At 42.1% G+C, this 13,751-nt stretch overlaps 1 protein-coding gene across 2 annotated transcripts in view; it reads right to left on the reverse strand.

Annotated features, from left to right (window-relative positions):
- CDYL (chromodomain Y like) overlaps window positions 1-13,751 on the reverse strand; it is a 182,761-nt gene that overhangs the window by 78,659 nt on the left and 90,351 nt on the right. The window contains exon 1 of one of the 2 annotated variants that reach the window (XM_030314927.2): window positions 7,390-7,428. The exons of the other annotated variant lie outside the window; for it this stretch is intronic. Within the exon in view, the coding sequence (XP_030170787.1) occupies window positions 7,390-7,404 (15 nt within the window). The 5' untranslated portion in view covers window positions 7,405-7,428. Of the gene's footprint in view, window positions 1-7,389; window positions 7,429-13,751 lie in introns of those variants that run through there. 2 annotated transcript variants of the gene reach the window in all.

Here is a 13,751-nt window from a genome sequence, read left to right on the forward strand (position 1 = left end):
TTTTTATTTTTTCTTCTCTTCACATTTTTATTTAAATTTAAGTTCTAGTTAGTTGACATACAGTGCAATATTAGCAACAGCTCTTTAAATGAGGGAGAGGAGTGTGTCACCAGCCATTTGAAAAGTTGTGTTTACTATTAAGAATAGGAAAAGTTGCCTGAATTACTAAGAACATTTGCTAACTATTAAAAACACAGGCAGACAGTTCCACTGCCAGAAATAAAGGAATAATATAAACATAAATATTTGAAAAACACTGTAAAGAAACCAAAAGCCGGTAGAAACTGAGGGGATGGGACCCTTCAAACAAGAGAAGCCAAGGGCTTCTGCACTCCCCAGGCAGCTGGCAGGACTCAGGCAGAAAGTGCAGTCTTCCAGGCTTTGACGTCAGAGGGCAGAGTCAGGGATTGACAGAGAGATCACAGACAGGAGGGCCCCACAGAAGGGGGAGCCCCCCAAACAACTTTATAACCCCCCTCAAATCCCAGGCGTGCTCCTGGACTACCATACCAGGCTCGTGGAGAGCAACAATTGGTGTGTTGGAGGCGCTGGGTTTGGGGATTCACTGGGAGAACTCCCAGGACTCAGCGTGCAGTCTCTCTCACGGCTGTGGCTTAATACAGCGGGAGGATACTAAGCACAATGAGCAAAGGGAAAAGTGTGTGCAGGCAAGTCTGAGAGAAACCAAACACGAGCCTGCAAGGTCCTCTCCCAGGGGACTCTGACAGGATGAGCTCCGTTCCTCCAGCCACAAGATGTCATAGCACATGCAAAATGCTGTCTACCAGAGAAGCTCATTAAGGACTTCCTGCCTGGGATTTTTTATTGGGGGCTGGCCACAGAGGCATCCTCTGCCTAGCATGTATCAAAACTCCAGATTCTTGAAGGAAAGCAGTGTTAAGGATAAACCATACCAATGAACACCATAGTCAAACCTAAACGAACCAAGATAAGGACACCACCAGCCAGCCAGTGAGTAGAGGACAGGAGACATTACAGACAGGACCACAACAATGGGGGCCAGGAGGCAAAGCACTGAAGGGAAAATCCTGTTAACTTAGAATTCTAGATCTAAAAAAATATGCTTCAAAAGCAAACGTAGAGTTCCCTTTCTGGGATAGCAGAATAAATAAGGAGCTCTGTAAACACCCTCTCCAACCAAACAAGCAAAGCTCGTGAACACTACTATAAAAAAAGAAAAAAGAAAGAAAAAAAATCATAAAATCCTAAAGTCTCTGGAAATTGTCCTAAAGCCATGGAGCAAATGGAGGAACACTTATTCAACTAAATCTACTAACTAATAAGAACAGAGAAAGTTTATGACATGTGAGCCATGACCCACCTCCTTCCCCATCTATCTTCCAGTTCAGTGTGACAGGAGCTCACTGGGAGCTCTGGGAGACCAAGAATACAGGCTCTCTCTCCCTCTTAGCTCCCAGTCAAGGCTTATCATGTCACTAGGAGAGACAGGCCACCAGGATTTCTCCTCTCCCGAAGGAGAAGGGGTAAAGACCCCTGATGAGTATGACTGAGTATGACTGACAGGTCAGGGACTCATTTCCTCTACCTTACCCCCTATTCATAAGGAGGCTCTACCCCAGGAGTAGCAGGGCAAAACTACTGGGGACTTTGACCAATTTTGCCCCAAGTCACTCTGAGGGGAGAGGCTCTATATTGGGAGAAGCAAGCTGAGAAGACCAGCGGCTACCACTCTACCCAGCAGCCAGGCACGTGGTTCAGAGATTTTGCCCTGAGGGGAGAGGTGATCCATAGGAGAGCTGTTCCCCAAAACAACTGACTTTGTTTGAAACAGAGTATGGGTACATTTGAACCCAAGGATGCTCTTGAAAATGATAATGCAAAGCAACAAGCTAAACTATAACTCCCCTAGTCACCAGAGAAATCCAGCTAAGAGCCCTCCCAGGATAAGAACAAATGTCAAAGACTGGCCTCAAAAACTATACCTGCCGGGGGCGCCTGGGTGGCTTGGTCGGTTAAGCGTCCAACTTCGGCTCAGGTCCTGATCTCACAGTCCGTGAGTTCGAGCCCTGCGTCGGGCTCTGTGCTGACAGCTCAGAGCCTGGAGCCTGTTTCAGATTCTGTGTCTCCCTCTCTCTCTGCCCCTCCCCTGTTCATGCTCTCTTTCTGTCTCAAAAATAAATAAATGTTAAAAAAAAAAAATTAAAAAAACAAAACAAAACACCATACCTGCCAAATTTAATTGGATCAGACTACTGAACGATTAATGCACCAGGCACTGTACAAAAACAATAGACAGACCAGCCAGTAATCAGTGGAGTCTATCATGCTAGGTCTAACACCAAATAAAGCTAGCAGCTTGGAGAATCAGGGAAGGAGATGGCCAGAGAGCCCCACTAAACCCATGTTATCCCAGGATAACTATGCACTTGCCCAAGACTGTGCCTGTTGGGGAGTCCTATTGAAGACTTCAGAGTAGGGGTAACAGATTTCACTAAAACAGTCTAGCCAACTCACAAAACAACCAAGCAAATAGCAACAACAAGAAGTCTCGGGGGGCGGGGGGGAGAGGAACCAGCTTCCAGAACTGCTGCCATTATATAACCTAAAATGTCCAGTTTTCAAAAAAAAAAAAAAAAATTACAAAACATGAAAAGACAAAAGCACCAGTGAGGCATACATAGGGGGAAAACAGACAACAGGAACTACTCGTGAGAGGGAGGATGGCAGGTATAGTGAACAAAGACTTCAAATAAGGGCACCATGCTTAAGGAAGTCAAATGAAGACAATATTACATCAAAAAATATCATTAATGAACCAGAACTGCAAAAAGAACCAAAGGGAAATTCTGGAGTTGCACTGTACAACAGCTAGAAGGAAAAAGTTTTTAATTATGGGTGCTCAACAGCTTTGAATTGGCAGAAGAATCAATCAAGTGGGAAAAAAAGACGGATAGAGATTATGCGATACAAAGACCAGAGAGAAAATAGAATGAAGAAAACAGAACCAGAGAGAAATGTGAGACATGCATATGTACACCAATATATGTGCAATGGGATACAAGGAGAGGAGCAGAAAAATACTTGAAAAAATGGCTGAGAACTTCCCAAGTTTATTGAAAAACACTAACCTACACAACCAGGAACCTCAACAAACTCCAAGGAGGATAAAAGCAGAGATCCAGAAATACACAGCACGGTCACAATACCCAAGTCAAGCAAAGAGAAAATCTGGAAGCAGGAAGAGGAAAATAACTCCTCAGTTACAAGGGAATTATAACAAGATTAACTTATCAGAAATAATGGAGGCAAAAGGCAGTGGGAAAACATTCAAGGTACTAAAAGAAAACAAGGTCAACTAAGAAACCTATATCCAGCAACACTATCTTTCAAAAATAAAAACAGAAAAGGGTACATACTGTGTGATTCCGACATACCACATTCTGGAAAAGGTAAAACTACACAGATTATAAAAAGATCAGGGTTTGTCAGGGTTAGTGTGGAAGAAGGGATGAACAGGTCACAGAAGACTTTTAGAGCACTGAAATTATTCTCTATCATACTTTAATGGTGGGTAAAATGTCATTACAGATTTGTCAAAACCCACAGAATGTATGATAACAAGAGTGAACCCTAATGTAAACTATGGACTTTGTGTCATATGAATTGTTGCTGTAGGTTCATCAATTGTAACAAATGCGCCACTGTGCTCCAGGATGTCCATGATGGTGGGGGAGGTTGTTCCTGCTAGGGGCAGGAAGTAGATGGGAACACTCTGTTCTCTTCCTGCTTAATTTTACTGTGAATCTTAAAACTGCTCTAAAAAATAAGTCTACAAACCACCTCCTCCCCACAAAATGAAAACAAAATAAAGATACTTCCAGATAAATAAAAACAAAATTCGTCACTAGCAGACCTGCTTTACAAAAAAATACCTAAGGAAGTTCTTCAGGCTGTAAGCAGATAAACCAGAATTCAAACACAAAAAAACTGAAGAGGGCTGGTAAAGATAATTATATAATTCTAAAAGTTTAAAAGGAATGTCTTCGTTCTTCTGACTTAAAAAGCAATTGTAGGGGCACCTGGGTGGCTCGGTCAGTTAAGCGTCTGACTTCGGCTCAGGTCATGATCTCGCGGTCCGTGAGTTCAAGCCCCGCGTCGGGCTCTGTGCTGACTGCTCAGAGCCTGGAGCCTGTTTCAGATTCTGTGTCTCCCCCTCTCTCTGCCCCTCCCCTGCTCATGCTCTGTCTCTCTCTGTCTCAAAAATAAATAAACGTTAAAAAAAAAAATTAAAAAAAAAAAGCAATTGTATAAGACAATACACATGCAGTTGTACTGTTGTATATGTTAACATATAGAAATATACAACAGTTACAAGCATACCTAATAACAAAGCCAACAAAATATACGAAGTTAAAACTGACAAGAGTGAAACGAGAAATGACAATTTAATAGTAAGAGTTGGAAAGACTTCAATTCCCACATTAAATAATGGGTAAATAGAAGATCAACAAGGAAACAGAAGTCCTAAACACTACCATATATAAACTACATCTAGCAGACATCCAGGGAATGCTCTACCCAACAACAGCATACAATTCTTCTCAAGCACACATGGAACATACCCCAGCAGAGACCATATGCTAGCTCATACCATGAGCCTCAGTAAATTAGAAGGGAAAGAAAACATACAAAGTATTATCGTCAATAAAATGGAGTGAAAATGAAAATTAACAGAAACATTTGAGAAATTCACCACTGTGGGACAACGAAGAAATCACAAGGGAAATCAGAAAATACCTCAAGATAAATTAAGACAAAAACACAACATACAGTGATAAGAGGAAAATTTATAGTTGTAAATGCCTACACTGAAAAAGAAGAAAAATTTCAAATCAATAACCTAGCCATCCACCTTTAGACACTGGAAAAAGAGCCAACCAAACCTGAAGCATGCAAAAGGAAGGAAATAAGTACTGGAGTGCAAGTTCATGGAACAAAGAATAGAAAAGCAATATTAAAAAAACCCAACAAAACCAAGTTTCCTTGAAAAGATCAACAAAACTGACCAAACTTAAGTTATACTAATCAAGAAAAAGAGAATGCTCAAATTACTAAAATCAGGAATGAAAGAAGGAACTACCAATAGGTACAGAAATCAAGATAATAGGGGCGCCTGGGTGGCGCAGTCGGTTAAGCGTCCGACTTCAGCCAGGTCACGATCTCACGGTCCGTGAGTTCGAGCCCCGCGTCGGGCTCTGGGCTGATGGCTCAGAGCCTGGAGCCTGTTTCCGATTCTGTGTCTCCCTCTCTCTCTGCCCCTCCCCTGTTCATGCTCTGTCTCTCTCTGTCCCAAAAATAAATAAACGTGGAAAAAAAAAATTAAAAAAAAAAAAAAAAAAAGAAATCAAGATAATAATAATATCACGAACAATTGTATGCCAACAATTTGGATAACAGGATGAAAGGAGCAAATTCCAGGAAAGACAAAAACTCCTGAAACTGACTTTAAAAATCTGAATAGATTTATAACAAATAAAAAGATTGAATTTGTATAATAGTTTGTAATAAAAAACAAAAACAAACAAAAAACTCCCCACAAAGAAAAGCACAGGACCAGATGACTTCTCTGGTGAATTCCACCAAGTTTTAAAGAAAAGATCAAGACCAATCTTCCAATAATCAGAAGAGAGAACACTTCACAACTCATTCTATGAGTCCAGTATTACCTTGATACCAAAGCCAAGACATAATGAGAAAAGAAAGCTAGAGATACTGGTTTATACATGTAGACACAAAAATCCTCAGTAAAATATTAGAGAGTTGAATCCAGTAATATGTTACAAAAGATCATGGTGAAGAAGGATTTATCCCAGAAATGTAAGGTTGATTTACCATCTGAAAATCAGTTAATTAATGTAAATATTGTATTATGTATTATTGTATCAATGTATTGATAATACATATCAACAGAATAAAGAGGAAAAAAATCACATCTCACTTCAATAGATGCAGAAAAAGCACTTGAGAAAATTCAATACCTCCTCACAACACTCAAGAAACCAGAAATAGCAGAAACTTCCTTCACCTGATAAAGGGCATCTACAAAAACCACACAGCTAACATCACATACAGTGGTAGTAGAAGGCTGAGTGCCTTCCCCGTGAAGATCAAAAACAAGACAAGAAGGTCTGTTCTTGCCACTTCTATGTGACACTGTACTAGGGTTCTAGCTAGTTAATTAGGCAAGAAATAAAAAAGCACCCAGACTTAAAAGGCAGAAGTAAAATTATCTCTATTTGCAAATGATGTGGTTTATATGGAATAATGTTAAGGAGTCCAATAAAAACTATTAGAACAAACGAGTTCAGCAAGATCACAGGATACAAAATCAATATACAAATATAAATTGTATACAGTACTTTGAATCCACTGTATATAGCAGCAATGATCAAACCAAATATAAAGAAAACAGGTCCATTTACCATAGCATCAAAAAGTAAAAATACTTAGGAATAAATTTAACAAAAAAGATCCAAGGCTATTACACAGAAATATTCAGTTTAGAAAACACTGTTGAAAGAAATTAAAGACCTAACTGAATGGCAAGAAATTGCATGTTCATGGATCAGGATACATAACAATAGTATTATTATTGTATTTCCCAAAGTGACCTAACGATTCAATGCAACCTCTACTAAAATTCCAGCTGAGTTCTGTGCAGAAATTGGCATGCTAATCCTAAAATCTATATGGAATTGCAAGGGACTTAGAATAGCCCTTCAAAAGGAAGAACAACAATCTTAAAACAAGAACAACAGGGGGTGTCTGGGTGGCTCAGTTGGTTAAGTGACCGACTTCAGCTCAGGTCATGATCTCGTGGTTTGTGAGTTGAAGCCCCGCGTCGGGCTCTGTGCTGACAGCTTGGAGCCTGGAGCCTGCTTTGGATTCTGTGTCTCCCTCTCTGCCCCTCCCCCACTCATGCTCTGTCTCTTTCCTTCAAAAATAAATAGACATTAAAGAAATTAAACAACAACAACAAAGTTAGACTCACACTTCTGGATGTCAAAACTTATTACAAATTTATAATAATCAAAATAGTGTGAAACTTGCATACAGACAGACATCGAGACCAGTGGAACAGAAAAGAACCAGAAATGAACTCTTATATATAGGATTAAATGGTTTCCTACAAGGATGCCAAGACTATTCAATGAAGGGAAAGAACTTTGTGGATCTTCAACAAATAATGCTGGGTAACTAGATATCCACATGCAAAAGATCAAGTTGGACTCCTACCTCACATCATATAAAAAATTTAATTCAAATGGATCAAAGATCTATATAGGAGTTACAATTATTAAACTCTTAGAATAAGAGTTTACTTGGTGTAAGTAAATGTAGACTTACATTGGTGTAAATCATTGTGCTCCTAGATTAGGCAATGGTTTCTGAGGACACTAAAGGCAAAAGAAATGAAAGAATAAACTGGACATGAAAATGAAAAACTTGTGTATTTCAAAGGACACCACCAAGTAAGTAAAAAGACAACCCACAGAATGGGAGAAAAGTTTTGCAAACTATACCTGGTAAGAGACTTGTATGGAGAATACAAAAGGTCTTATAGCTCAGTACAATAAAAAGATAAGCTTGTTTAACAATGGCAAAGGACCTGAATAGATATTTCTCCAGAGAAGATATACAAATGGCCAATAAGCACATGAAAAGATGTTCAACACCATTAGCCATCAGGGAAATGCGTGTCATAACCACAATAAGATACCACTTCATACCCACTAAGGGTGGCTACATAAAAAAGGTAAGTGTTATCAAGTATGTAGAGGAAATGAAACTCATATGCTGCACGTGGGAATATAAAACGTTGCAGCCATTTTGTAAAAACAATGTGTCAGATCCTACAAAAGTTAAATACAGAGTTACCACACGACCCACCAATTCCACTTTTAGGTGTCTACCCAAGAGAAAGACAACTTTTGTCCCCAACGAAACTTGTATGTAAATGTTTATAGCATAAACAACCCAAAAGTTCATTAACTCATTAGTGGATAAACCAAATAGTGTGTGTGTGTGTGTATATATATATATATATATATATATATATATATATATATATTTATATGAGGGAATATTATTCAGGTATAAAAAGAAATAAAGTACTTATCACATACTACAATATGGATGAACCTTGAAAACATTATGTTAAGTCAAAGAAGCCAGTCACAAAAGACCGTATATGATTCCATACCTAAGAAATGTCCAGAACAGATGACTTTATAGAGACAGAAAACAAATTGTGATTGCTTAGGACAGGAGTGGACGGCGGGGGGTGGGGTGGGCGCAACAGTGGACAGAGAAGCCACGGAGGTGGGGATAGAAGCAGGCGATAGCTAACAGACATGGGTTTCTTTCTGAAGAGATGAAAATTTCTAAAACTGACTCTGGTGATGGATGCAACACTGTATAAACAAGAAGCCACCACACTGTACAATTTAAATAGGTGAACTGTTTGGTACATGAATTAAACTCGTAAAAGCTGCTTAAAGAAAGGCAGACATTTTAAGATAATTTCAGAGAAACAAGAGCTGGAGGAATTTTTTGCAACAGATCTCCAATAACCAAGAAGAATTTTTACCTGAAATTTTACCTATCTGCAACCTGCCAAGTTAGCTTTTGACATTTTCATGGATGCTGGTATAACACAAGATTCATCAGAGAAGAAATAAATACATTATTAGTCAGAGCAGCAGCAATTGTCAGAATATCAGCATTTGCTTGCACCAGTTACCTGAGTCCCAATTCCTACAGGACAACATAAAGAGGGCCAGGTGACAAATGCTCATCCAGTGGGCTGCAAGACAGGAGAGAGCAATTCTCAGCTTGGGGAACCAAAATCTTTCTAACAGTCAGTTGGAATGCCTGGCCTATCTTGATCATCCCAAGCTGTAAGCAAATCTACCCTAATGTATGAAGGGAGACACTATCTTTGTCTCCAAGACTGTTTGCTCTACCAACATTATTGAAAAGATCATCCAGAACAAATGCACGGTCTCTGTTCCCAAGACATACGGAAATATAAGACACCCTAGAGAATTGTCCCCCAACAGTATCACCCTGTACATTCAGGGTGTCGTGGCTTCTGGAAAATTTTCCTGAGTATACCACTCCATCAGCTGCTGTGATCAATCTGACCATTAGAGGCCAGGACCAAATCCATTCAATTTGTCTTATACAACATTTAATTAAAGCTATTATCCACAGGACTCTAAGAATCAAAATGAGTTACCCTGCAGTCCTGTCTTTAACCATGCCTTCAGTGTCCTGGACCCAGCTAGCTGAACAAATCCCATAAACTATCAGGATCTATCTCAGAAAGCCAGATGGCTTTTTCCTTAAGTTTCTGAATTGATTTTTCCTCTTGCTCTGGGGCATTAATACAGGTATAACAGAATGCACAGTAATTGCATGAGCTCTGTCTTAGCCCACAAGGAGGAAATCCAGAGCAATTCTAGCATATACACAACCCTGGCCAGTAAGTTGAGGCTGGCTTGAATATCTCCCAGGGCCAAGGCGTTTTTACTGCTCATTTCAAAGAAAGTCAGGGACAAATTTCCTACTGCCCTTTCTATGGCTCTAATAGTAGGGCTAATGGTCTGCAGGATGTATATACAGAGTAAGCCAATTATCCCTTCAGCAACCTGTTCTGAGTAACCAATGGTAGCCTTGGGGGCCCTAGGTGGCTCAGTCAGTTGAGCATCCTTGATTTTGGCCCAGGGTTGTGGGATCAAGCCTCGTATCGGGCTCTGTGCTGAGCATGGAGCCTGCTTAAGATTCTCTCTGTCCCCTCCACCTCTCTCCCCTGCCTGTGCTCACTCTAAAATAATAATAATATTATAAAAAAGAGTACCCTCATTTTGGACATCTCCACAGCCTTAAGAGGGCTCTACAACCTACTGGTTGCTTTTCCTTAAATACCTCAAGGTCTTCAAGGACCACCCTCAAGGGTGCAAGTTGCCAAGTTGTGGGATGGAAACATGCTTCTAGATTTCATACAAATACAGTCCCAGTGGTGTGCATGTTGGTCTGGAAAGTGCTGTTTACGATGAAAAGGGTCTCCCAAGTGGCCCTTCTATCATGGGGGCATAGGTTGAAAGTGCCTACAACATAGCTTTCCAGCTGGTTAAGCCATACAGCTTAGTTCAAATAATTGACTTGTCCTTGTTTTTGGAGGGACTGCCTAAGAGCAGTCACTCCAACTTTATCCAGTCTAGTGAACCAGCCAGGTGACATTCATCTGCCCCATGGAACCGCAGTGATGGTTATTAAGAGTGGAGGTGTTAACAGGTGTTTTGTGTAGCAGGTGCAGGACCTGGAGCCATCCTACACTGCTTCTGATGGGACTTAGTACAGTTACAAGGAATACACCAATTCATCATTGGAATGTTTTGGGCAGGGATGGCAGATCCAAAAGTTACGCTTAAGTCCCTTACAAAAATTTAGGAGAACCACACCGAGGCTTTTCCATTATTAAGGAAGACTGCAGGGGTGGTTCTGAAAGACAAGGATCATTAATGTCCCTCCCTTCCCAGTACCTCCAGACATGCAAAGCATTCTCTTCTCAGGGGCTGGCATGGTGCCTTCTCTCCACCACCACATGTTCCCATTACAGCAGCTATTTTCACCTGTTTGCCAATCATACCTTACCCACAGCTAGACCTTTGCAAGGAAGGGGCAGGTGCAAGAGAAGTGAGAGCATTTTTATGCAGCTTACACAGATTCTTTACGTCTTCCATGTTGGCCAATGTGGGCCCTACTGGGAACTCAGTAAGCAGGAGGACTAAACTAAGTGGTCATTATCCTAATAATTTAGGCTCCTCCTATCAGTCCAGCAAGACCATTCAGTGGCTAGAGCAGAATGAATTTCAAATTTCCTAAGTCCCCATTGGCTGGGCTGTCACCCAGAGAAGTCTGGGGGTGCTGTTATGGGAAAACAGATACCCAGGAATGATCAGGGCAGAGTCCAGAATTTTCAAAATAGGTGTATATAAAATGTCTCACAACTTTTGTCCTATTCACAGCCCAGGAAGCAGCTAAGAGGAAATGATCCCTTCCCAGGGAAAGCTGGGTTCAGTGACCAAACTGTTTCACTATGTGTAGACTAGGAGGTGATGAGATGAAGGAGGCAGAGTCAGAAACCTTTTTGCATGGATTTCTGAGGAGGCTACTCTAATGCTCCATGGTGCCATATGCCATCTGTGGAAGGCAGGGAGCATGGAAGGCCCACTGAATACCTTAACTGTAGGTCTGTTACTAAGCAGCATCTGTGATAAAGGTGCACCACTGTCAGACTGCAAACGGCCTGGGAAGCTGAGAACACGAATGCACAGATTCATTTCAGAGGTCACTATGGTATGGCCAGAGTTACCTGGTCAGACTAGAATAGCAACACCGTAACCTAAAGTGTCAACAGTGGGGAGGCACCCACTGGCTCTGAGTAAGGCCCAAAGGTCCCACATAATCAGCCTGCCAGGGGGGTTGGTGGGACAAAGGCCCATGTGATGGGGCTTCCCTCTGTCAGGCAACTAGGTAAACTTTTGGCAGGGATCATTAGTTGGGCATGCAGTGGTCACGTGTGCGCCAGAAACATGAAAGCCTTTACCGTGAGTCTAGTCTGTGATGGTGGATATGTGTCGCGTCTGGTACAATGACACCTGGATCATGCAGGTTCAACTAGCAGCTTGATTCCAGTTGGTCTCATCAGAGAGCAGGCACTTACCAGGGCGGGGGTCTGTCTACATGAGTGACTCAAAACAGCCCATAGTTTCCCAAGTGGCAGACTGGAAGGCAAGCCACAGCCCATAAGTCAGTCCAAATCTCAAGAGGTTCACCAAGAAAGTACTGAGCAGAGCCTGGGCACTGCCTTGAATTACGCCTCATGAGCAGAGCAGCCACTTTCTGATCTGAACAGCTGGTGATGAGGGTGATCTACAGCAGCAGGGCCTTAGTACACACCACCAGTTTTCAGCTCAACTGAACCAGTAGTGAACCAGGCCTGGCATCTCAGCAACTCTGAATCAAGGGTCCCATTGAGCCAGGGGGTCTGCTTAGGGTAAAGGAGTGGGGATACAGATTCCACCCACTTTTCACATAAAGCTAACACACCACTGGGCAGGCGTCTAGTTCTTCAATACGGCATTTCCATTTAACAGCTGAGGCCTGTTGGGCCCTTCCTGTCGGGTTAGTCGCTGATTCTAAATTCACCACTCCAAAATGAGAGTATCAGGCCTGGGAGTCACAAGACCTCCATGGGACAGGCATTCAATTTCGACAAGAGCTTGGTAGTAAGGTAAGAACAAGCTAATAATAGCTAGCTGCTTTTCCAAAGGGGTGCACCTGCAGCCAAGACAGCTGCAGACGGCTGGGCAGCTTCCAACACAACCTGTTAGACCTGGCCTCCGAGGATGCTGATTTGCAAGCTGGCCTATATAAAGGGCCAAGTAGAATAATGCCCAAGGGAGGCACATAGTCTCCAACAACCAAAGCCCAAAAAAAGTCCTGGAATTCCTTTTTCATGTGGGGGCTAAAGAGATAAAAGTTACTATTGAATGCATAAGGGATTCTGGAGCATGAATCTGTGTGTACAGTCTTAAAAACCTTTACACAGCAAGGAGACCTCTCAATTTTGTTGGGGGTAAATCAACCACTCCTGCTGGTGATGGTATTACAGACAGGGCTCATGAGACTGAGGCTTCTGACATGCCTACCAACAGGATGCCACCTAGGGAGTGAAAGCTGTGATTTCAGAGGGCAGGGGCACTCTAAATACTAAGTCATCCACTACTGACAAATTACAGAGGAGCTTACATACCCCCAAAGATGTACTACAATCTACACACAGTTCTTTCTGATTGGGAGAATCCTCCTTGAAACTTACAGATAGGGAAGTTTGAGGCATGTGATAACACATGGATTCCTACTACACATCCAGATATATGGTAACAGTACACGGAACTGACCCAATGGGGTCCACTCATGAAGTCACATTAACTTCTTTCCCCACTACACAAAGCTTGGCTAAAGCCTATCAGCTGAACTCAGATACCATCTACTCTTGCAAGACTGAACAGGATGGTGACTTCAGTTGGCTGTACCCAAGAGAACCAAAAATGTTTGAGGTCCTCCCCTGTCCAAAGTTCCCCAGAATGCTAGGATGGCTGTGTATGGCCTGCAGTCAGGGAGGGCACAGACAGACCCCTAAACATTTTTCCATAAAGCAACTGGGGTCAAAGTAGAGGAGAGAGGGTCAAGGGCAGAGAGAGAGAGGGAGAGGTGTTGCACCAGTAAACAAGCACATTCACCTTCCATTCAAATGGCACAGGGGCTGCTCCTGGCTTAACTACATTTCCAGTGTTTTCAGTCCACTGTAACGAAGCCCTTTATCAGGTGGCAAGGCCGTTACTGACATCACTGATTTCAGCAGTCTCAGCCACACTGTTTTCCAGCTGGGACCGTGGCGTTTGCAGATTCTGGCTGATTCAGGCCTGACTTGCTCAGCAGCAACTTCACGGCGTGTGACTTAACTATGGGTATTCGATGCTCCACTGTCATGACATCTCACGTGGTTTTAACAGAAAGACCAGGGGAGAATTTTCCAGGCAGTGGGGCTAATGGCATCAATTTATCTCAGACTTTTAGGGTTTCTTATTCTCTGGTGGGTCACCTTCATCAGCATTGGAAATCCACTCTGGGGCAGT

This window comes from Lynx canadensis, chromosome B2, assembly GCF_007474595.2.
Source record: "Lynx canadensis isolate LIC74 chromosome B2, mLynCan4.pri.v2, whole genome shotgun sequence".
Taxonomy (NCBI): domain Eukaryota; kingdom Metazoa; phylum Chordata; class Mammalia; order Carnivora; family Felidae; genus Lynx; species Lynx canadensis.